Below are 22,575 nucleotides of genomic sequence, written 5' to 3' on the forward strand. Positions count from 1 at the left end.
AACATGTGTATGATGGTAGTATTCAACATGTGTATGATGGTAGTATTCAACAACATGTGTATGATGGTAGTATTCAACATGTGTATGATGGTAGTATTCAACAACATGTGTATGATGGTAGTATTATGATGGTAGTATTCAACAACATGTGTATGATGGTAGTATTCAACATGTGTATGATGGTAGTATTCAACATGTGTATGATGGTAGTATTCAACATGTGTATGATGGTAGTATTCAACATGTGTATGATGGTAGTATTCAACATGTGTATGATGGTAGTATTCAACATGTGTATGATGGTAGTATTCAACATGTGTATGATGGTAGTATTCAACAACATGTGTATGATGGTAGTATTCAACAACATGTGTATGATGGTAGTATTCAACAACATGTGTATGATGGTAGTATTCAACAACATGTGTATGATGGTAGTATTCAACATGTGTATGATGGTAGTATTCAACAACATGTGTATGATGGTAGTATTCAACATGTGTATGATGGTAGTATTCAACATGTGTATGATGGTAGTATTCAACATGTGTATGATGGTAGTATTCAACATGTGTATGATGGTAGTATTCAACATGTGTATGATGGTAGTATTCAACATGTGTATGATGGTAGTATTCAACATGTGTATGATGGTAGTATTCAACATGTGTATGATGGTAGTATTCAACATGTGTATGATGGTAGTATTCAACATGTGTATGATGGTAGTATTCAACAACATGTGTATGATGGTAGTATTCAACATGTGTATGATGGTAGTATTCAACATGTGTATGATGGTAGTATTCAACAACATGTGTATGATGGTAGTATTCAACATGTGTATGATGGTAGTATTCAACATGTGTATGATGGTAGTATTCAACATGTGTATGATGGTAGTATTCAACATGTGTATGATGGTAGTATTCAACATGTGTATGATGGTAGTATTCAACAACATGTGTATGATGGTAGTATTCAACATGTGTATGATGGTATGTGTATGATGGTAGTATTCAACATGTGTATGATGGTAGTATTCAACAACATGTGTATGATGGTAGTATTCAACATGTGTATGATGGTAGTATTCAACATGTGTATGATGGTAGTATTCAACATGTGTATGATGGTAGTATTCAACATGTGTATGATGGTAGTATTCAACATGTGTATGATGGTAGTATTCAACAACATGTGTATGATGGTAGTATTCAACATGTGTATGATGGTAGTATTCAACATGTGTATGATGGTAGTATTCAACAACATGTGTATGATGGTAGTATTCAACATGTGTATGATGGTAGTATTCAACATGTGTATGATGGTAGTATTCAACATGTGTATGATGGTAGTATTCAACAACATGTGTATGATGGTAGTATTCAACATGTGTATGATGGTAGTATTCAACATGTGTATGATGGTAGTATTCAACATGTGTATGATGGTAGTATTCAACATGTGTATGATGGTAGTATTCAACATGTGTATGATGGTAGTATTCAACAACATGTGTATGATGGTAGTATTCAACATGTGTATGATGGTAGTATTCAACATGTGTATGATGGTAGTATTCAACATGTGTATGATGGTAGTATTCAACAACATGTGTATGATGGTAGTATTCATGTGTATGATGGTAGTACAACATGTGTATGATGGTAGTATTCAACATGTGTATGATGGTAGTATTCAACAACATGTGTATGATGGTAGTATTCAGTACAACATGTGTATGATGGTAGTATTCAACAACATGTGTATGATGGTAGTATTCAACATGTGTATGATGGTAGTATTCAACATGTGTATGATGGTAGTATTCAACATGTGTATGATGGTAGTATTCAACATGTGATGGTAGTATGATGGTAGTATTCAACATGTGTATGATGGTAGTATTCAACATGTGTATGATGGTAGTATTCAACATGTGTATGATGGTAGTATTCAACAACATGTGTATGATGGTAGTATTCAACATGTGTATGATGGTAGTATTCAACATGTGTATGATGGTAGTATTCAACATGTGTATGATGGTAGTATTCAACATGTGTATGATGGTAGTATTCAACAACATGTGTATGATGGTAGTATTCAACATGTGTATGATGGTAGTATTCAACAACATGTGTATGATGGTAGTATTCAAACATGTGTATGATGGTAGTATTCAACATGTGTATGATGGTAGTATTCAACAACATGTGTATGATGGTAGTATTCAACAACATGTGTATGATGGTAGTATTCAACAACATGTGTATGATGGTAGTATTCAACATGTGTATGATGGTAGTATTCAACATGTGTATGATGGTAGTATTCAACATGTGTATGATGGTAGTATTCAACATGTGTATGATGGTAGTATTCAACAACATGTGTATGATGGTAGTATTCAACATGTGTATGATGGTAGTATTCAACATGTGTATGATGGTAGTATTCAACATGTGTTTGATGCTGGTCTGTAGTAATGTGACAACTGTGTGTTTGTGTTCAGCCCAAGAAAGGAGGGGGTTTGTCCTATAACTCCATGGTTCCTCTGACGATGTGTTCTGAGAAACTGGTCCAGCTTATCCTCCACGAATACAGTATCCTTCTGACCTACAGACACCACTAGATACAGACACCACTAGATACAGACACCACGAGATACAGACACCACTAGATACAGACACCACTAGATACAGACACCACTAGATACAGACACCACTAGATACAGACACCACTAGATACAGACACCATGGTAGATACAGACACCACTATGATACAGACACCACTAGATACAGACACCACATGTGATACAGACACCACTAGATACAGACACCACTGATACAGACACCACTATGATACAGACACCATGTGTATGAGATACAGACACCACTAGATACAGACACCACTAGATACAGACACCACTCGATACAGACACCACTAGATACAGACACCACTAGATACAGACACCACTAGATACAGACATACAGACACCACTAGATACAGACACCACTAGATACAGACACCAGACCAGACACCACTGTGATACAGACACCACTAGATACAGACACCACTAGATACAGACACCACTAGATACAGACACCACTAGATACAGACACCACTGTAGATACAGACACCACTAGATACAGACACCACTAGATACAGACACCACTAGATACAGACACCACTAGATACAGACACCACTAGATACAGACACCACTCGATACAGACACCACTAGATACAGACACCACTAGATACAGACACCACTAGATACAGACACCACTAGATACAGACACCACTAGATACAGACACCACTAGATACAGACACCACTAGATACAGACACCACTAGATACAGACACCACTAGATACAGACACCACTAGATACAGACACCACTAGATACAGACACCACTAGATACAGACACCACTAGATACAGACACCACTAGATACAGACACCACTAGATACAGACACCACTCGATACAGACACCAGACCACCACCAGATACAGACACCACTAGATACAGACACCACTAGATACAGACACCACTAGATACAGACACCACTAGATACAGACACCACTCGATACAGACACCACTAGATACAGACACCACCGACTACAGACACCAGACCACCACCACCTACAGACACCACTAGATACAGACACCACTAGATACAGACACCACTAGATACAGACACCACTAGATACAGACACCACAGATACAGACACCACCAGATACAGACACCACTAGATACAGACACCACGAGATACAGACACCACTAGATACAGACACCACTAGATACAGACACCACTAGATACAGACACCACTAGATACAGACACCACTAGATACAGACACCACTCGATACAGACACCACTAGATACAGACACCACTACAGATACAGACACCACTAGATACAGACACACTAGATACAGACACTAGATACAGACACCACTAGATACAGACACCACTAGATACAGATACAGATACAGACACCACTAGATACAGACACCACTCAGATACAGACACACCATACAGACACCGACTACAGATACAGACACCACCGACTACAGACACCACTAGATACAGACACCACCGACTACAGACACACCACACAACAGATACAGACACCACAGATACAGACACCACTCGACTACAGACACCACTAACTACAGACACCACTAGACTACAGACAGACTAGATACAGACGCCACCGACTACAGACACTACAGACTCCACCGACTACAGACACTACAGACAGACTCCACCGACTACAGACACTACAGACTCCACCGACTACAGACACTACAGCCACCACTACAGACTCCACCAGACTACAGACACTACAGACACAATACCACTACTAACTACAGACACAATACCACTACTAACTACAGACACCATACCACTACTAACTACAGACACCATACCACTACTAACTACAGACACCATACCACTGCTAACTACAGACACAATACCACTGCTAACTACAGACACAATACCACTGCTAACTACAGACACAATACCACTGCTAACTACAGACACAATACCACTGCTAACTACAGACACAATACCACTGCTAACTACAGACACAATACCACTGCTAACTACAGACACCACCACTACTAACTACAGACACCATACCACTAAACTACAGACACAATACCACTGCTAACTACAGACACAATACCACTGCTAACTACAGACACCACTACAGTACCACTACCTAACGATCCACCTCACCAACTACAGACACAATACCTTAACGATCCACCTCAGAACAGTAGGTAGAACCTTAACGATCCACCTCAGAACAGTAGGTAGAACCTTAACGATCCACCTCAGAACAGTAGGTAGAACCTTAACGATCCACCTCAGAACAGTAGGTAGAACCTTAACGATCCACCTCAGAACAGTAGGTAGAACCTTAACGATCCACCTCAGAACAGTAGGTAGAACCTTAACGATCCACCTCAGAACAGTAGGTAGAACCTTAACGATCCACCTCAGAACAGTAGGTAGAACCTTAATGATCCACCTCAGAACAGTAGGTAGAACCTTAATGATCCACCTCAGAACAGTAGGTAGAACCTTATCCACGATCCACCTCAGAACAGTAGGTAGAACCTTAATGATCCACCTCAGAACAGTAGGTAGAACCTTCTGATCCACCTCAGAACAGTAGGTAGAACCTTTACAGATCCACCTCAGAACAGTAGGTAGAACCTTAACGATCCACCTCAGAACAGTAGGTAGAACCTTAATGATCCACCTCAGAACAGTAGGTAGAACCTTAATGATCCACCTCAGAAATCTTCAATGCGGAGGTTCTGTTCCGAGAAGACAGCACTCCTGATGACTTCATCGACGTCATTGTTGGGAACCGAGTTTACATGCCCTGTTTATACGTACGTACCTGATCTATGATCTAGCTCTATGTTTATACGTACGTACCTGATCTATGATCTAGCTCTATGTTTATACGTACGTACCTGATCTATGATCTAGCTCTATGTTTATACGTACGTACCTGATCTATGATCTAGCTCTATGTTTATACGTACGTACCTGATCTATGATCTAGCTCTATGTTTATACGTACGTACCTGATCTATGATCTAGCTCTATGTTTATACGTACGTACCTGATCTATGATCTAGCTCTATGTTTATACGTACGTACCTGATCTATGATCTAGCCCTGTTTATACGTACGTACCTGATCTATGATCTAGCTCTATGTTTATACGTGATCTACGCTCTATGTTTACCTGATCTATGATCTAGCTCTATGTTTATACGTACGTACCTGATCTATGATCTAGCTCTATGTTTATACGTACGTACCTGATCTATGATCTAGCTCTATGTTTATACGTACGTACCTGATCTATGATCTAGCCTGATCTACCTGATCTATGATCTAGCTCTATGTTTATACGTACGTACCTGATCTATGATCTAGCTCTATGTTTATACGTACGTACCTGATCTATGATCTAGCTCTATGTTTATACGTACGTACCTGATCTATGATCTAGCTCTATGTTTATACGTACGTACCTGATCTATGATCTAGCTCTATGTTTATACGTACGTACCTGATCTATGATCCTCTGTTTATACGTACGTACCTGATCTATGATCTAGCTCCTGTTTATACGTACGTACCTGATCTATGATCTAGCTCTATGTATACGTATACCTGATCTATGATCTAGCTCTATGTACGTACTGATCTATGATCTAGCTCCATGTTTATACGTACGTACCTGATCTATGATCTAGCTCTATGTTTATACGTACGTACCTGATCTATGATCTAGCTCTATGTTTATACGTACGTACCTGATCTATGATCTAGCTCTATGTTTATAGTACGTACCTGATCTATGATAGCTCTGTTTATATGTACCTGATCTATGATCTAGCCCTGTTTATACGTACGTACCTGATCTATGATCTAGCTCTGTTTATACGTACGTACCTGATCTATGATCTAGCTCTATGTTTATACGTACGTACCTGATCTATGATCTAGCTCTATGTTTATACGTACGTACCTGATCTATGATCTAGCTCTATGTTTATACGTACGTACCTGATCTATGATCTAGCCCTGTTTATACGTACGTACCTGATCTATGATCTAGCTCTATGTTTATACGTACGTACCTGATCTATGATCTAGCTCTATGTTTATACGTACGTACCTGATCTATGATCTAGCTCTATGTTTATACGTACGTACCTGATCTATGATCTAGCTCTATGTTTATACGTACGTACCTGATCTATGATCTAGCTCTATGTTTATACGTACGTACCTGATCTATGATCTAGCTCTATGTTTATACGTAGGTACCTGATCTATGATCTAGCTCTATGTTTATATGTAGGTACCTGATCTATGATCTAGCTCTATGTTTATACCTAGGTACCTGATCTATGATCTAGCTCTATGTTTATACCTAGGTACCTGATCTATGATCTAGCTCTATGTTTATACCTAGGTACCTGATCTATGATCTAGCTCTATGTTTATACCTAGGTACCTGATCTATGATCTAGCTCTATGTTTATACCTAGGTACCTGATCTATGATCTAGCTAGCTCTATGTTTATACATGCGTACCTGATCTATGATCTAGCTAGCTCTATGTTTATACGTACCTGTTCTGTACCAGTCCACAATGAATATGTAGTGGTGTGTGTAGGTGTATAACAAGGTGGATCAGATCTCTATAGAGGAGGTGGACAGACTGGCCCACGAACCCCACAGCGTTGTCATCAGGTCAGAAACTACCCTGTCTGTGTCTGACTGTCTGTCTGACTGTCTCTTCTCTGTCTGACTGTCTCTTCTCTGTCTGACTGTCTCTTCTCTCTCTGACTGTCTCTTCTCTCTGTCTGACTGTCTCTTCTCTGTCTGACTGTCTCTTCTCTGTCTGACTGTCTCTTCTCTGTCTGACTGTCTCTTCTCTGTCTGACTGTCTCTTCTCTGTCTGACTGTCTCTTTCTCTGTCTGACTGTCTCTTCTCTCTGTCTGACTGTCTCTTCTCTCTGTCTGACTGTCTCTTCTCTGTCTGACTGTCTCTTCTCTGTCTGACTGTCTCTTCTCTGTCTGACTGTCTCTTCTCTGTCTGACTGTCTCTTCTCTGTCTGACTGTCTCTCTCTCTGTCTGACTGTCTCTTCTCTGTCTGACTGTCTCTTCTCTGTCTGACTGTCTCTTCTCTGTCTGACTGTCTCTTCTCTGTCTGACTGTCTCTTCTCTCTGTCAGCTGTGGGATGAAGCTGAACCTGGACTTCCTGTTAGAGAGGCTGTGGGAATACCTGGCGCTCATCTGTCTTTACACAAAGAAGAGAGGAGGTACACACCCCCCCCCAACCCCCGTATACTGAGAATGCGTCATGTTCGATTCTGTTGTTGCCTGCTATTGGTTGATGTCGGTAGCTCCTCCCCATATCTAACTGATCAGCTGTTGTCATAGGCTGAATGAGTTTCAAATTGTCGCATTCTATTTTACTTTTTCTCATACTTAAACGGCCTACTCCCACGCTGTGTGTAGAACCCCTGGCGTCTCCCACGCTGTGTGTAGAACCCCTGGCGTCTCCCACGCTGTGTAGAACCCCTGGTGTCTCCCACGCTGTGTAGAACCCCTGGCGTCTCCCACGCTGTGTGTTGAACCCCTGGTGTCTCCCACGCTGTGTGTAGAACCCCTGGTGTCTCCCACGCTGTGTGTAGAACCCCTGGTGTCTCCCACGCTGTGTGTTGAACCCCTGGCGTCTCCCACGCTGTGTAGAACCCCTGGTGTCTCCCACGCTGTGTGTTGAACCCCTGGTGTCTCCCACGCTGTGTTGAACCCCTGGTGTCTCCCACGCTGTGTGTTGAACCCCTGGTGTCTCCCACGCTGTGTGTAGAACCCCTGGTGTCTCCCACGCTGTGTAGAACCCCTGGTGTCTCCCACGCTGTGTGTTGAACCCCTGGTGTCTCCCACGCTGTGTGTAGAACCCCTGGTGTCTCCCACGCTGTGTGTAGAACCCCTGGTGTCTCCCCCTGGTGTCTCCCACGCTGTGTGTAGAACCCTGGTGTCTCCCACGCTGTGTGTGAACCCTGGTGTCTCCCACGCTGTGTGTAGAACCCTGGTGTCTCCCACGCTGTGTGTAGAACCCCTGGTGTCTCCCACGCTGTGTGTAGAACCCCTGGTGTCTCCCACGCTGTGTGTAGAACCCCTGGTGTCTCCCACGCTGTGTGTAGAACCCCTGGTGTCTCCCACGCTGTGTGTAGAACCCTGGTGTCTCCCACGCTGTGTAGAACCCCTCTCTCCCACGCTGTGTGTAGAACCCCTGGTGTCTCCCACGCTGTGTGTAGAACCCCTGGTGTCTCCCACGCTGTGTGTAGAACCCCTGGTGTCTCCCACGCTGTGTGTAGAACCCCTGGTGTCTCCCACGCTGTGTGTAGAACCCTGGTGTCTCCAACGCTGTGTGTAGAACCCTGGTGTCTCCCACGCTGTGTGTAGAACCCCTGGTGTCTCCCACGCGAACCCCTGGTGTCTCCCACGTGTTGAACCCCTGGTGTCTCCCACGCTGTGTGTAGAACCCTGGTGTCTCCCACGCTGTGTGTAGAACCCCTGGTGTCTCCCACGCTGTGTGTAGAACCCCTGGTGTCTCCCACGCGAACCCCTGTCTCCCACGCTGTGTGTAGAACCCTGGTGTCTCCCACGCTGTGTGTAGAACCCCTGGTGTCTCCCACGCTGTGTGTAGAACCCCTGGTGTCTCCCACGCTGTGTGTAGAACCCCTGGCGTCTCCCACGCTGTGTAGAACCCCTGGCGTCTCCCACGCTGTGTGTAGAACCCCTGGTGTCTCCCACGCTGTGTGTAGAACCCCTGGCGTCTCCCACGCTGTGTGTAGAACCCCTGGTGTCTCCCACGCTGTGTGTAGAACCCCTGGTGTCTCCCACGCTGTGTGTAGAACCCTGGTGTCTCCCACGCTGTGTGTAGAACCCCTGGTGTCTCCCACGCTGTGTGTAGAACCCCTGGTGTCTCCCACGCTGTGTGTAGAACCCCTGGTGTCTCCCACGCTGTGTGTAGAACCCCTGGTGTCTCCCACGCTGTGTTGAACCCCTGGTGTCTCCCACGCTGTGTGTAGAACCCCTGGTGTCTCCCACGCTGTGTGTAGAACCCCTGGTGTCTCCCACGCTGTGTGTAGAACCCCTGGTGTCTCCCACGCTGTGTGTAGAACCCCTGGTGTCTCCCACGCTGTGTGTAGAACCCCTGGTGTCTCCCACGCTGTGTGTTGAACCCTGGTGTCTGTGTGTAGAACCCCTGGTGTCTCCCACGCTGTGTGTAGAACCCCTGGTGTCTCCCACGCTGTGTGTAGAACCCCTGGTGTCTCCCACGCTGTGTGTAGAACCCCTGGTGTCTCCCACGCTGTGTGTAGAACCCCTGGTGTCTCCCACGCTGTGTGTAGAACCCCTGGTGTCTCCCACGCTGTGTGTAGAACCCCTGGCGTCTCCCACGCTGTGTGTAGAACCCCTGGCGTCTCCCACGCTGTGTGTAGAACCCCTGGCGTCTCCGCACGCTGTGTGTGAACCCCTGAACCCCTGGAACCCTGGTGTCTCCCACGCTGTGTGTTGAACCCCTGGTGTCTCCCACGCTGTGTGTAGAACCCCTGGTGTCTCCCACGCTGTGTGTAGAACCCTGGTGTCTCCCACGCTGTGTGTAGAACCCTGGTGTCTCCCACGCTGTGTGTAGACCCTGGTGTCTCCCCCTGGAACCCTGGCGTCTCCCACGCTGTGTGTGAACCCCTGTAGAACCCCTGGTGTCTCCCACGCTGTGTGTAGAACCCCTGGTGTCTCCCACGCTGTGTGTAGAACCCCTGGTGTCTCCCACGCTGTGTGTAGAACGTCTCCCACGCTGTGTGTAGAACCCTGGTGTCTCCCCCTGTAGAACCCTGGTGTCTCCCACGCTGTGTGTGAACCCTGTGTCCCACGCTGTGTGTAGAACCCCTGGTGTCTCCCACGCTGTGTAGAACCCCTGGTGTCTCCCACGCTGTGTGTAGAACCCCTGGTGTCTCCCACGCTGTGTGTAGAACCCCTGGTGTCTCCCACGCTGTGTGTAGAACCCCTGGTGTCTCCCACGCTGTGTGTAGAACCCCTGGTGTCTCCCACGCTGTGTGTAGAACCCCTGGTGTCTCCCACGCTGTGTGTAGAACCCCTGGTGTCTCCCACGCTGTGTGTAGAACCCCTGGCGTCTCCCACGCTGTGTTGAACCCCTGGCGTCTCCCACGCTGTGTTGAACCCCTGGTGTCTCCCACGCTGTGTGTAGAACCCCTGGTGTCTCCCACGCTGTGTAGAACCCCTGGTGTCTCCCCGCTGTGTGTAGAACCCCGTCTCCCACGCTGTGTGTAGAACCCTGGTGTCTCCCACGCTGTGTGTAGAACCCTGGTGTCTCCCACGCTGTGCGTCTCCCTGGCTCTCCCACGCTGTGTAGAACCCTGGTGTCTCCCACGCTGTGTGTAGAACCCTGGTGTCTCCCACGCTGTGTGTAGGTGTCTCCCACGCTGTGTGTAGAACCCCTGGCGTCTCCCACGCTGTGTGTAGAACCCCTGGTGTCTCCCACGCTGTGTGTAGAACCCCTGGTGTCTCCCACGCTGTCCCACGCTGTGTAGAACCCCTGGTGTCTCCCACTCCCACGCTGTGTGTAGAACCCTGGTGTCTCCCACGCTGTGTGTAGAACCCCTGGTGTCTCCCACGCTGTGTGAACCCCTGGTGTCTCCCACGCTGTGTGAACCCTCTCCCACGCTGTGTGTAGAACCCCTGGTGTCTCCCACGCTGTGTGTAGAACCCCTGGTGTCTCCCACGCTGTGTGTAGAACCCCTGGTGTCTCCCACGCTGTGTGTTGAACCCCTGGTGTCTCCCACGCTGTGTGTGAACCCTGGTGTCTGAACCCCTGGTGTCTCCCACGCTGTGTGTAGAACCCTGGTGTCTCCCACGCTGTGTGTAGAACCCCTGGTGTCTCCCACGCTGTGTGTAGAACCCTGGTGTCTCCCACGCTGTGTGTAGAACCCCTCCCACGCTGTGTGTCTCTCCCACGCTGTGTGTAGAACCCTGGTGTCTCCCACGCTGTGTGTCTAGAACCCTGGTGTCTCCCACGCTGTGTGTAGAACCCTGGTGTCTCCCGCGCTGTGTGTAGAACCCCTGGTGTCTCCCACGCTGTGTGTAGAACCCTGGCGTCTCCCACGCTGTGTGTTGAACCCCTGGTGTCTCCCACGCTGTGTGAACCCTGGTGAACCCCTGGTGTCTCCCACGCTGTGTGTTGAACCCCTGGTGTCACGCTGTGTGTAGAACCCTGGTGTCTCCCACGCGTGTAGAACCCCTGTCTCCCACGCTGTGTAGAACCCCTGGTGTCTCCCGCGTGTGTGAACCCTGGTGTCTGAACCCCTGGTGTCTCCCACGCTGTGTGTGTCTCCCACGCTGTGTGTAGAACCCCCCTGGTGTCTCCCACGCTGTGTGTAGAACCCCTGGTGTCTCCCACGCTGTGTGTAGAACCCTGGTGTCTCCCACGCTGTGTGTAGAACCCCTGGTGTCTCCCCGCTGTGTGTAGAACTCCCACGCTGTGTGTAGAACCCCTGGCGTCTCCCACGCTGTGTAGACCCTGGTGTCTCCCCCTGGTGTCTCCCACGCTGTGTGTAGAACCCTGGTGTCTCCCACGCTGTGTGTAGAACCCTGGTGTCTCCCACGCTGTGTGTAGAACCCCTGGCGTCTCCCACGCTGTGTGTAGAACCCTGGCGTCTCCCACGCTGTGTGTAGAACCCTGGCGTCTCCCACGCTGTGTGTTGAACCCCTCCCACGCTGCGTGTAGAACCCTCCCACGCTGTGTGTAGAACCCCTGGCGTCTCCCACGCTGTGTGTAGAACCCCTGGCGTCTCCCACGCTGTGTGTAGAACCCTGGTGTCTCCCCCTGTAGAACCCGTCTCCCACGCTGTGTGTAGAACCCCTGGCGTCTCCCACGCTGTGTGTAGAACCCCTGGCGTCTCCCACGCTGTGTGTAGAACCCCTGGTGTCTCCCACGCTGTGTGTAGAACCCCTGGCGTCTCCCACGCTGTGTGTAGAACCCCTGGCGTCTCCCACGCTGTGTGTAGAACCCCTGGCGTCTCCCACGCTGTGTGTAGAACCCCTGGCGTCTCCCACGCTGTGTGTAGAACCCCTGGCGTCTCCCACGCTGTGTGTAGAACCCCTGGCGTCTCCCACGCTGTGTGTAGAACCCCTGGCGTCTCCCACGCTGTGTGTAGAACCCCTGGCGTCTCCCACGCTGTGTGTAGAACCCCTGGCGTCTCCCACGCTGTGTGTAGAACCCCTGGTGTCTCCCACGCTGTGTGTAGAACCCCTGGCGTCTCCCACGCTGTGTGTAGAACCCCTGGCGTCTCCCACGCTGTGTGTAGAACCCCTGGCGTCTCCCACGCTGTGTGTAGAACCCCTGGCGTCTCCCACGCTGTGTGTAGAACCCCTGGCGTCTCCCACGCTGTGTGTAGAACCCCTGGCGTCTCCCACGCTGTGTGTAGAACCCCTGGCGTCTCCCACGCTGTGTGTAGAACCCCTGGTGTCTCCCACGCTGTGTGTAGAACCCCTGGTGTCTCCCACGCTGTGTGTAGAACCCCTGGCGTCTCCCACGCTGTGTGTAGAACCCCTGGTGTCTCCCACGCTGTGTGTAGAACCCCTGGCGTCTCCCACGCTGTGTGTAGAACCCCTGGCGTCTCCCACGCTGTGTGTAGAACCCCTGGTGTCTCCCACGCTGTGTGTAGAACCCTGGCGTCTCCCACGCTGTGTGTAGAACCCCTGGCGTCTCCCACGCTGTGTAGAACCCCTGGCGTCTCCCACGCTGTGTGTAGAACCCCTGGCGTCTCCCACGCTGTGTGTAGAACCCCTGGCGTCTCCCACGCTGTGTGTAGAACCCCTGGCGTCTCCCACGCTGTGTGTAGAACCCCTGGCGTCTCCCACGCTGTGTGTAGAACCCCTGGCGTCTCCCACGCTGTGTGTTGAACCCCTGGCGTCTCCCACGCTGTGTGTTGAACCCCTGGCGTCTCCCACGCTGTGTGTAGAACCCCTGGCGTCTCCCACGCTGTGTGTTGAACCCCTGGCGTCTCCCACGCTGTGTGTTGAACCCCTGGTGTCTCCTGTTGAATTGTGGGTCTTGTTGTTTCAGAGAGGCCTGACTTCAGCGACGCCATCATCATGAGGAGAGGAGCGTCTGTAGAACATGTGGTGAGCTTGAACACACTGACAATCCTGGCTTTGAACCCAGGTGGTCGGCACCAGACTGTGTTAACCCGCTGAGCTAAAGCCTTAACGACGGTCTCCCCCCTCTCTCTCCCTGCAGTGTCATCGGATCCACAGAACGTTAGCCAGCCAGTTCAAGTACGCCCTGGTCTGGGTAAGTTAGCAGCACCCCGTGCTATAGCAACGTTGGGTTTGTCCTCTGCGTTTATAAAACGATGTATCTTTCTTTCATGACTCCATTTTGTGCCTGTTGTGTTCCAGGGCATGACTCCATTTTGTGCCTGTTGTGTTCCAGGGCATGACTCCATTTTGTGCCTGTTGTGTTCCAGGGCATGACTCCATTTTGTGCCTGTTGTGTTCCAGGGCATGACTCCATTTTGTGCCTGTTGTGTTCCAGGGCATGACTCCATTTTGTGCCTGTTGTGTTCCAGGGCATGACTCCATTTGTGCCTGTTGTGTTCCAGGGCATGACTCCATTTTGTGCCTGTTGTGTTCCAGGGCACCAGCACCAAGTTCGACCCCCAGCGGGTGGGGCTGACACACATCATGGAGCACGAGGACGTCATCCAGATTGTTAAGAAGTGAAACAGCTCTTCGGGATAGGACCGATGACGGGCTGGGGGTGGGTGGGACGAGTTAGTAAAACATGCCTTCTGATTGGACGGAATACAAGATGGGTGGGAGGAGTTAAAAACAGGAAGTTGATTTATCCAGAACCAGTGGTACAGTAGATTCTAAAGTCCTGATTTTTATTTTGCATTTAGAACAAACAACAAAAATAACCAATCAAGAACCAGATGCCATCTGGGTTACAAGAGGACAGGAAGCAACATATTTTAACTTAGTTGACATTTAAACGCATCCAGAATGACAAGGGAAACTAAATAAATAAAATAAATAAATGGACACAGTTTGTTTCTGTGGTTTTGTTTTTCCATTGGTTGCAATATGTCTTGTTTTTGAATTCCAATCCAGCAGGTCCTGTAGTCTACAGAGGTAAGGAGACTGACAGCAGGTCCTGTAGTCTACAGAGGTAAGGAGACTGACAGCAGGTCCTGTAGTCTACAGAGGTAAGGAGACTGACAGCAGGTCCTGTAGTCTACAGAGGTAAGGAGACTGACAGCAGGTCCTGTAGTCTACAGAGGTAAGGAGACTGACAGCAGGTCCTGTAGTCTACAGAGGTAAGGAGACTGACAGCAGGTCCTGTAGTCTACAGAGGTAAGGAGACTGACAGCAGGTCCTGTAGTCTACAGAGGTAAGGAGACTGACAGCAGGTCCTGTAGTCTACAGAGGTAAGGAGACTGACAGCAGGTCCTGTAGTCTACAGAGGTAAGGAGACTGACAGCAGGTCCTGTAGTCTACAGAGGTAAGGAGACTGACAGCAGGTCCTGTAGTCTACAGAGGTAAGGAGACTGACAGCAGGTCCTGTAGTCTACAGAGGTAAGGAGACTGACAGCAGGTCCTGTAGTCTACAGAGGTAAGGAGACTGACAGCAGGTCCTGTAGTCTACAGAGGTAAGGAGACTGACAGCAGGTCCTGTAGTCTACAGAGGTAAGGAGACTGACAGCAGGTCCTGTAGTCTACAGAGGTAAGGAGACTGACAGCAGGACAGCAGGTCTGTAGTCTACAGAGGTAAGGAGACTGACAGCAGGTCCTGTAGTCTACAGAGGTAAGGAGACTGACAGCAGGTCCTGTAGTCTACAGAGGTAAGGAGACTGACAGCAGGTCCTGTAGTCTACAGAGGTAAGGAGACTGACAGCAGGTCCTGTAGTCTACAGAGGTAAGGAGACTGACAGCAGGTCCTGTAGTCTACAGAGGTAAGGAGACTGACTGCAGGTCCTGTAGTCTACAGAGGTAAGGAGACCAGGTCCTGTAGTCTACAGAGGTAAGGAGACTGACAGCAGGTCCTGTAGTCTACAGAGGTAAGGAGACTGACAGCAGGTCCTGTAGTCTACAGAGGTAAGGAGACTGACAGCAGGTCCTGTAGTCTACAGAGGTAAGGAGACTGACAGCAGGTCCTGTAGTCTACAGAGGTAAGGAGACTGACAGCAGGTCCTGTAGTCTACAGAGGTAAGGAGACTGACAGCAGGTCCTGTAGTCTACAGAGGTAAGGAGACTGACAGCAGGTCCTGTAGTCTACAGAGGTAAGGAGACTGACAGCAGGTCCTGTAGTCTACAGAGGTAAGGAGACTGACAGCAGGTCCTGTAGTCTACAGAGGTAAGGAGACTGACAGCAGGTCCTGTAGTCTACAGAGGTAAGGAGACTGACAGCAGGTCCTGTAGTCTACAGAGGTAAGGAGACTGACAGCAGGTCCTGTAGTCCTGTATGAACCATTATACATAACACCCCTGTTAGGTTCAGATCTGGGATCAGCTTCCCCCTATGAACCATTATACATAACATAACACCCCTGTTAGGTACAGATCTGGGATCAGCTTCCCCCTATGAACCATTATACATAACACCCCTGTTAGGTACAGATCTGGGATCAGCTTCCCCCTATGAACCATTATACATAACATAACACCCCTGTTAGGTTCAGATCTGGGATCAGATTCCCCTATGAACCATTATACATAACACCCCTGTTAGGTTCAGATCTGGGATCAGCTTCCCCTAGGTGAACAGCTTCCCCCTATGAACCATTATATAACATAACACCCCTGTTAGGTTCAGATCTGGGATCAGCTTCCCCTATGAACCATTATACATAACACCCCTGTTAGGTACAGATCTGGGATCAGCTTCCTGTAGTCTAACACCCAGAGGTACAGATCTGGGATCAGCTTCTATGAACCATTATACATAACACCCCTGTTAGGTACAGATCTGGGATCAGCTTCCCCCTATGAACCATTATACATAACATAACACCCCTGTTAGGTACAGATCTGGGATCAGCTTCCCCCTATGAACCATTATACATAACACCCCTGTTAGGTACAGATCTGGGATCAGCTTCCCCCTATGAACCATTATACATAACATAACACCCCTGTTAGGTACAGATCTGGGATCAGCTTCCCCCTATGAACCATTATACATAACATAACACCCCTGTTAGGTACAGATCTGGGATCAGCTTCCCCCTATGAACCATTATACATAACATAACACCCCTGTTAGGTACAGATCTGGGATCAGCTTCCCCCTATGAACCATTATACATACATAACACCCCTGTTAGGTACAGATCTGGGATCAGCTTCCCCCTATGAACCATTATACATAACATAACACCCCTGTTAGGTACAGATCTGGGATCAGCTTCCCCCTATGAACCATTATACATAACATAACACCCCTGTTAGGTACAGATCTGGGATCAGCTTCCCCCTATGAACCATTATACATAACACCCCTGTTAGGTACAGATCTGGGATCAGCTTCCCCCTATGAACCATTATACATAACACCCCTGTTAGGTACAGATCTGGGATCAGCTTCCCCCTATGAACCATTATACATAACATAACACCCCTGTTAGGTACAGATCTGTACAGGATCCCCATGCTTCCCCCTATGAACCATTATACATAACATAACACCCCTGTTAGGTACAGATCTGGGATCAGCTTCCCCCTATGAACCATTATATACATAACACCCCTGTTAGGTACAGATCTGGGATCAGCTTCCCCCTATGAACCATTATACATAACATAACACCCCTGTTAGGTACAGATCTGGGATCAGCTTCCCCCTATGAACCATTATACATAGGTACAGATCTGGGATCAGCTTCCCCCTATGAACCATTATACATAACATAACACCCCTGTTAGGTACAGATCTGGGATCAGCTTCCCCCTATGAACCATTATACATAACACCCCTGTTAGGTACAGATCTGGGATCAGCTTCCCCCTATGAACCATTATACATAACATAACACCCCTGTTAGGTACAGATCTGGGATCAGCTTCCCCCTATGAACCATTATACATAACATAACACCCCTGTTAGGTTCAGATCTGGGATCAGCTTCCCCCTATGAACCATTATACATAACATAACACCCCTGTTAGGTACAGATCTGGGATCAGCTTCCCCCTATGAACCATTATACATAACACCCCTGTTAGGTACAGATCTGGGATCAGCTTCCCCCTATGAACCATTATACATAACATAACACCCCTGTTAGGTACAGATCTGGGATCAGCTTCCCCCTATGAACCATTATACATAACATAACACCCCTGTTAGGTACAGATCTGGGATCAGCTTCCCCCTATGAACCATTATACATAACACCCCTGTTAGGTACAGATCTGGGATCAGGAACCATTATACATAACATAACACCCCTGCCCAGCTTCCCCTATGAACCATTTCATAACATAACACCCCTGTTAGGTACAGATCTGGGATCAGCTTCCCCCTATGAACCATTATACATAACACCCCTGTTAGGTTCAGATCTGGGATCAGCTTCCCCCTATGAACCATTATACATAACATAACACCCCTGTTAGGTACAGATCTGGGATCAGCTTCCCCCTATGAACCATTATACATAACATAACACCCCTGTTAGGTACAGATCTGGGATCAGCTTCCCCTATGAACCATTATACATAACACCCCTGTTAGGTACAGATCTGGGATCAGCTTCCCCCTATGAACCATTATACATAACACCCCTGTTAGGTACAGATCTGGGATCAGCTTCCCCTATGAACCATTATACATAACACCCTGTTAGGTACAGATCTGGGATCAGCTTCCCCTATGAACCATTTACATACATAACACCCCTGTTAGGTACAGATCTGGGATCAGCTTCCCCCTATGAACCATTATACATAACATAACACCCCTGTTAGGTACAGATCTGGGATCAGCTTCCCCTATGAACCATTATACATTAACATAACACCCTGTTAGGTTCAGATCTGGGACAGCATTCCCCCTATGAACCATTGACATAACACCCCTGTTAGGTTCAGATCTGGGATCAGCTTGGGAAGTGTTACCAAACATAACATAACACCCTGTTAGGTTCAGATCTGGGATCAGCTTCCCCTATGAACCATTTGACTAACAATAATGAACATAACACCCCTGTTAGGTTCAGATCTGGATCAGCTTCCCCCTATGAACCATTAATATAACATAACACCCCTATACAGAGGTCCAGATAAAATAGATCAGCTTCCCCTTGAACCATTATACATAACATAACACCCTGTTAGGTTCAGATCTGGGATCAGCTTCCCCCTATGAACCATTATACATAACACCCTAGATCTGGGATCAGCTTCCCCTATGAACCATTATACATAACACCCCTGTTAGGTACAGATCTGGGATCAGCTTTCCCCTATGAACCATTATACATAACATAACACCCCTGTTAGGTACAGATCTGGGATCAGCTTCCCCCTATGAACCATTATACATAACATAACACCCCTATTAGGTACAGATCTGGGATTATGAACCATTATACATAACATAACACCCCTGTTGAATCCCAGTCCACAGATCTGGGATCAGCATTATGTATGAACCATTATACATAACACCCCTGTTAGGTACAATCTGGGATCAGCTTCCCCATGAACCATTATACATAACATAACACCCCTGTTAGGTTCAGATCTGGGATCAGCTTCCCCCTATGAACCATTATACATAACACCCCTGTTAGGTATCAGTTGAACCATTATACATAACACCCTGAATCCCAGACTCCAGAGTCTGGGATCAGCTTATGTTTGAACCATTATACATAACATAACACCCTGCTGTACAGATCTGGGACTCAGCTTCCCCCTATGAACCATTATACATACACCCCTGTTAGGTTCAGATCTGGGATCAGCTCCCCTAGAACCATTATACATAACATAACACCCCTGTTAGGTAACAGATCTGGGATCCCAGACTCCATGAACCATTATACATAACACCCCTGTTAGGTTCAGATCTGGGATCAGCTTCCCCCTATGAACCATTATAGGCTGAATAACACCCCTGACTCAGATCTGATCAGCTTATGTTTGAACCATTATACATAAGACACCCCTGAGGTTCAGATCTGGGATCAGCTTCCCCCAGAACCATTATACATAACACCCCTGTTAGGTACAGATCTGGGATCAGCTTCTATGAACCATTATACATAACATAACACCCCTGTTAGGTAACAGATCTGGGATCATCCCCTATGAACCATTATACATAACACCCCTGTTAGGTTCAGATCTGGGATCAGCTTCCTATGAACCATTATACATAACACCCCTGTTAGGTACAGATCTGGGATCAGCTTCCCCTATGAACCATTATACATAACATAACAATCCCAGGACAGATCTGGGATCAGCTTCCCCCTATGAACCATTATACATAACATAACACCCCTATTAGGTACAGATCTGGGATCAGCTTCCCCTATGAACCATTATACATAACATAACAGTTAGGCTGAATCCCAGACTCAGCTTCCCCCTGTTGAACCATTTAACACCCCTGTTAGGTACAGATCTGGGATCAGCTTCCCCTGAACCATTATACATAACAGAAGGCTGAATCCCAGACTCAGATCTGATCAGCATTATGTTTCCTCTATGAACAGACACCCCTGTTAGGTACAGATCTGAGCTTCCCCTATGAACCATTATACATAACACCCCAGGTTCAGATCTGGGATCAGCTTCCCTAGCATTATACATAATATAACACCCAGAAGGCTGAGGTACAGATCTGGGATCAGCTGTCCCCCTATGAACCATTATACATAACACCCCTGTTAGCTGAATCCCAGTTCAGATCTGGGATCAGCTTATATGAACCATTATACATAACATAACACCCCTGTTAGGTACAGATCTGGGATCAGCTCCCCCTATGAACCATTATACATAAGGCTGAGCTGATCCCAGAACCAGAGTCTGTTAACAGCCCTGTTAGGTACAGATCTGGCTCTAACAGGCTGAATCCCAGACTCCAGAGTCTGTTCAGCATTATGTTTAATAGCTCTAACAGAAGGCTGAATCCCAGACTCCAGTACAGTCTGATCAGCATGAACCCCTATGAACCATTTACATAACATAACACCCCTGTTGGGTTCAGATCTGGGCTCAGCTTCCCAGAACCATTATACATAACACCCTGTTAGGTACAGATCTGGGATCAGCTTCCCCCTATGAACCATTATACATAACACCCCTGTTAGGTTCAGATCTGGGATCAGCTTCCCCTATGAACCATTATACATAACATAACACCCCAGACTACAGAGTCTGGGATCAGCATTATGAACCATTATAACAGAAGGCTGAATCCCAGACTCCAGATCTGGGTTCAGCATATAACCATTTAACAACCCTGTTAGGTACAGATCTGGGATCAGCTTCCCCTATGAACCATTAACATAACATAACACCCCTGTTAGGTTCAGATCTGATCAGCTTCCCCCATGAACCATTATACATAACATAACACCCCTGTTAGGTACAGATCTGGGATCAGCTTCCCCCTATGAACCATTATACATAACATAACACCCCTGTTAACAGATCTGGGATCAGCTTCCCCCTATGAACCATTATACATCCCTGTTAGACTCAGATCTGGGATCAGCTTTATGAACCATTATACATAACACCCCTGTTAGGTTCAATCTGGGATCAGATTCCCCCTATTGAACCATTATATATAACATAACACCCCTGTTAGGTTCAGATCTGGGATCAGCTTCCCCCTATGAACCATTATACATAACATAACACCCCTGTTAGGTACAGATCTGGGATCAGCTTCCCCCTATGAACCATTATACATAACATAACACCCCTGTTAGGTACAGATCTGGGATCAGCTTCCCCCTATGAACCATTATACATAACACCCCTGTTAGGTTCAGATCTGGGATCAGCTTATGTTATGAACCATATATACATAACACCCCTGTTAGGTACAGATCTGGGATCAGCTTCCCCCTATGAACCATTATACATAACATAACACCCCTGTTAGGTACAGATCTGGGATCAGCTTCCCCCTATGAACCATTATACATAACTGAACCCCTGTTAGGTTCAGATCTGGGATCAGCTTCCCCTATGAACCATTATACATAACTCTAACAGAAGGCCCTGTTAGGTACAGATCTGGGATCAGCTTCCCCCTATGAACCATTATACATAACATAACACCCCTGTTAGGTACAGATCTGGGATCAGCTTCCCCTATGAACCATTATACATAACTAACACCCTGTTAGGTACAGATCTTGGATCAGCTTCCCCCTATGAACCATTATACATAACACCCCTGTTAGGTACAGATCTGGGATCAGCTTCCCTATGAACCATTATACATAACATAACACCCCTGTTAGGTACAGATCTGGGATCAGCTTCCCCCTATGAACCATTATACATAACATAACACCCCTGTTAGGCTCAGATCTGGGATCAGACTCCCCCTCTGAACCATTATACATACACCCCTGTTAGGTACAGATCTGGGATCAGCTTCCCCCTATGAACCATTAACATAACACCCCTGTTAGGTTCAGATCTGGGATCAGCTTCCCCTATGAACCATTATACATAACATAACACCCCTGTTAGGTACAGATCTGGGATCAGCTTCCCCTATGAACCATTATACATAACACCCCTGTTAGGTACAGATCTGGGATCAGCTTCCCCCTATGAACCATATACATAACATAACACCCCTGTTAGGTACAGATCTGGGATCAGCTTCCCCTATGAACCATTATACATAACACCCCTGTTAGGTTCAGATCTGGGATCAGCTTCCCCCTA

General features: G+C 47.4%; 1 protein-coding gene and 2 long non-coding RNA genes across 8 annotated transcripts in view; 2 read left to right on the forward strand and 1 right to left on the reverse strand.

The window, feature by feature from the left end:
* Nucleotides 1-14,691, forward strand: part of drg2 (developmentally regulated GTP binding protein 2) — a 60,235-nt gene extending 45,544 nt beyond the window's left edge. Inside the window, 7 exon segments of the mRNA XM_052511147.1 lie at nt 2,522-2,612; nt 5,321-5,418; nt 7,227-7,303; nt 7,789-7,877; nt 13,712-13,770; nt 13,886-13,939; nt 14,284-14,691. Coding sequence (XP_052367107.1) covers nt 2,522-2,612; nt 5,321-5,418; nt 7,227-7,303; nt 7,789-7,877; nt 13,712-13,770; nt 13,886-13,939; nt 14,284-14,370 — 555 coding nt within the window. The 3' untranslated portion in view covers nt 14,371-14,691.
* Nucleotides 5,547-7,220, reverse strand: LOC127925831 (uncharacterized). Of its 6 annotated transcripts, XR_008122483.1 has the most exons (5): nt 6,723-7,220; nt 6,425-6,460; nt 6,282-6,319; nt 5,921-6,110; nt 5,547-5,728 (listed from the first exon to the last, which is right to left on the reverse strand). It is a non-coding gene; the product is annotated as an uncharacterized LOC127925831 (long non-coding RNA). The 6 variants fall into 6 exon arrangements; XR_008122481.1 differs by lacking the exon at nt 6,282-6,319 and having other exon boundaries at nt 5,959-6,110; XR_008122482.1 differs by lacking the exons at nt 5,921-6,110; nt 6,282-6,319 and having other exon boundaries at nt 6,425-6,496; nt 6,611-6,789.
* Nucleotides 14,692-14,791: 100 nt separating the features above from the next.
* On the forward strand, nt 14,792-16,083 carry LOC127925828 (uncharacterized). Its single transcript, XR_008122422.1, has 3 exons — nt 14,792-15,373; nt 15,418-15,584; nt 15,653-16,083. It is a non-coding gene; the product is annotated as an uncharacterized LOC127925828 (long non-coding RNA).
* Nucleotides 16,084-22,575: the final 6,492 nt, after the last annotated feature.

The sequence above is a fragment of the Oncorhynchus keta genome, unplaced genomic scaffold (assembly GCF_023373465.1).
Source record: "Oncorhynchus keta strain PuntledgeMale-10-30-2019 unplaced genomic scaffold, Oket_V2 Un_contig_6330_pilon_pilon, whole genome shotgun sequence".
In the NCBI taxonomy this organism is placed as follows: Eukaryota; Metazoa; Chordata; class Actinopteri; order Salmoniformes; family Salmonidae; genus Oncorhynchus; species Oncorhynchus keta.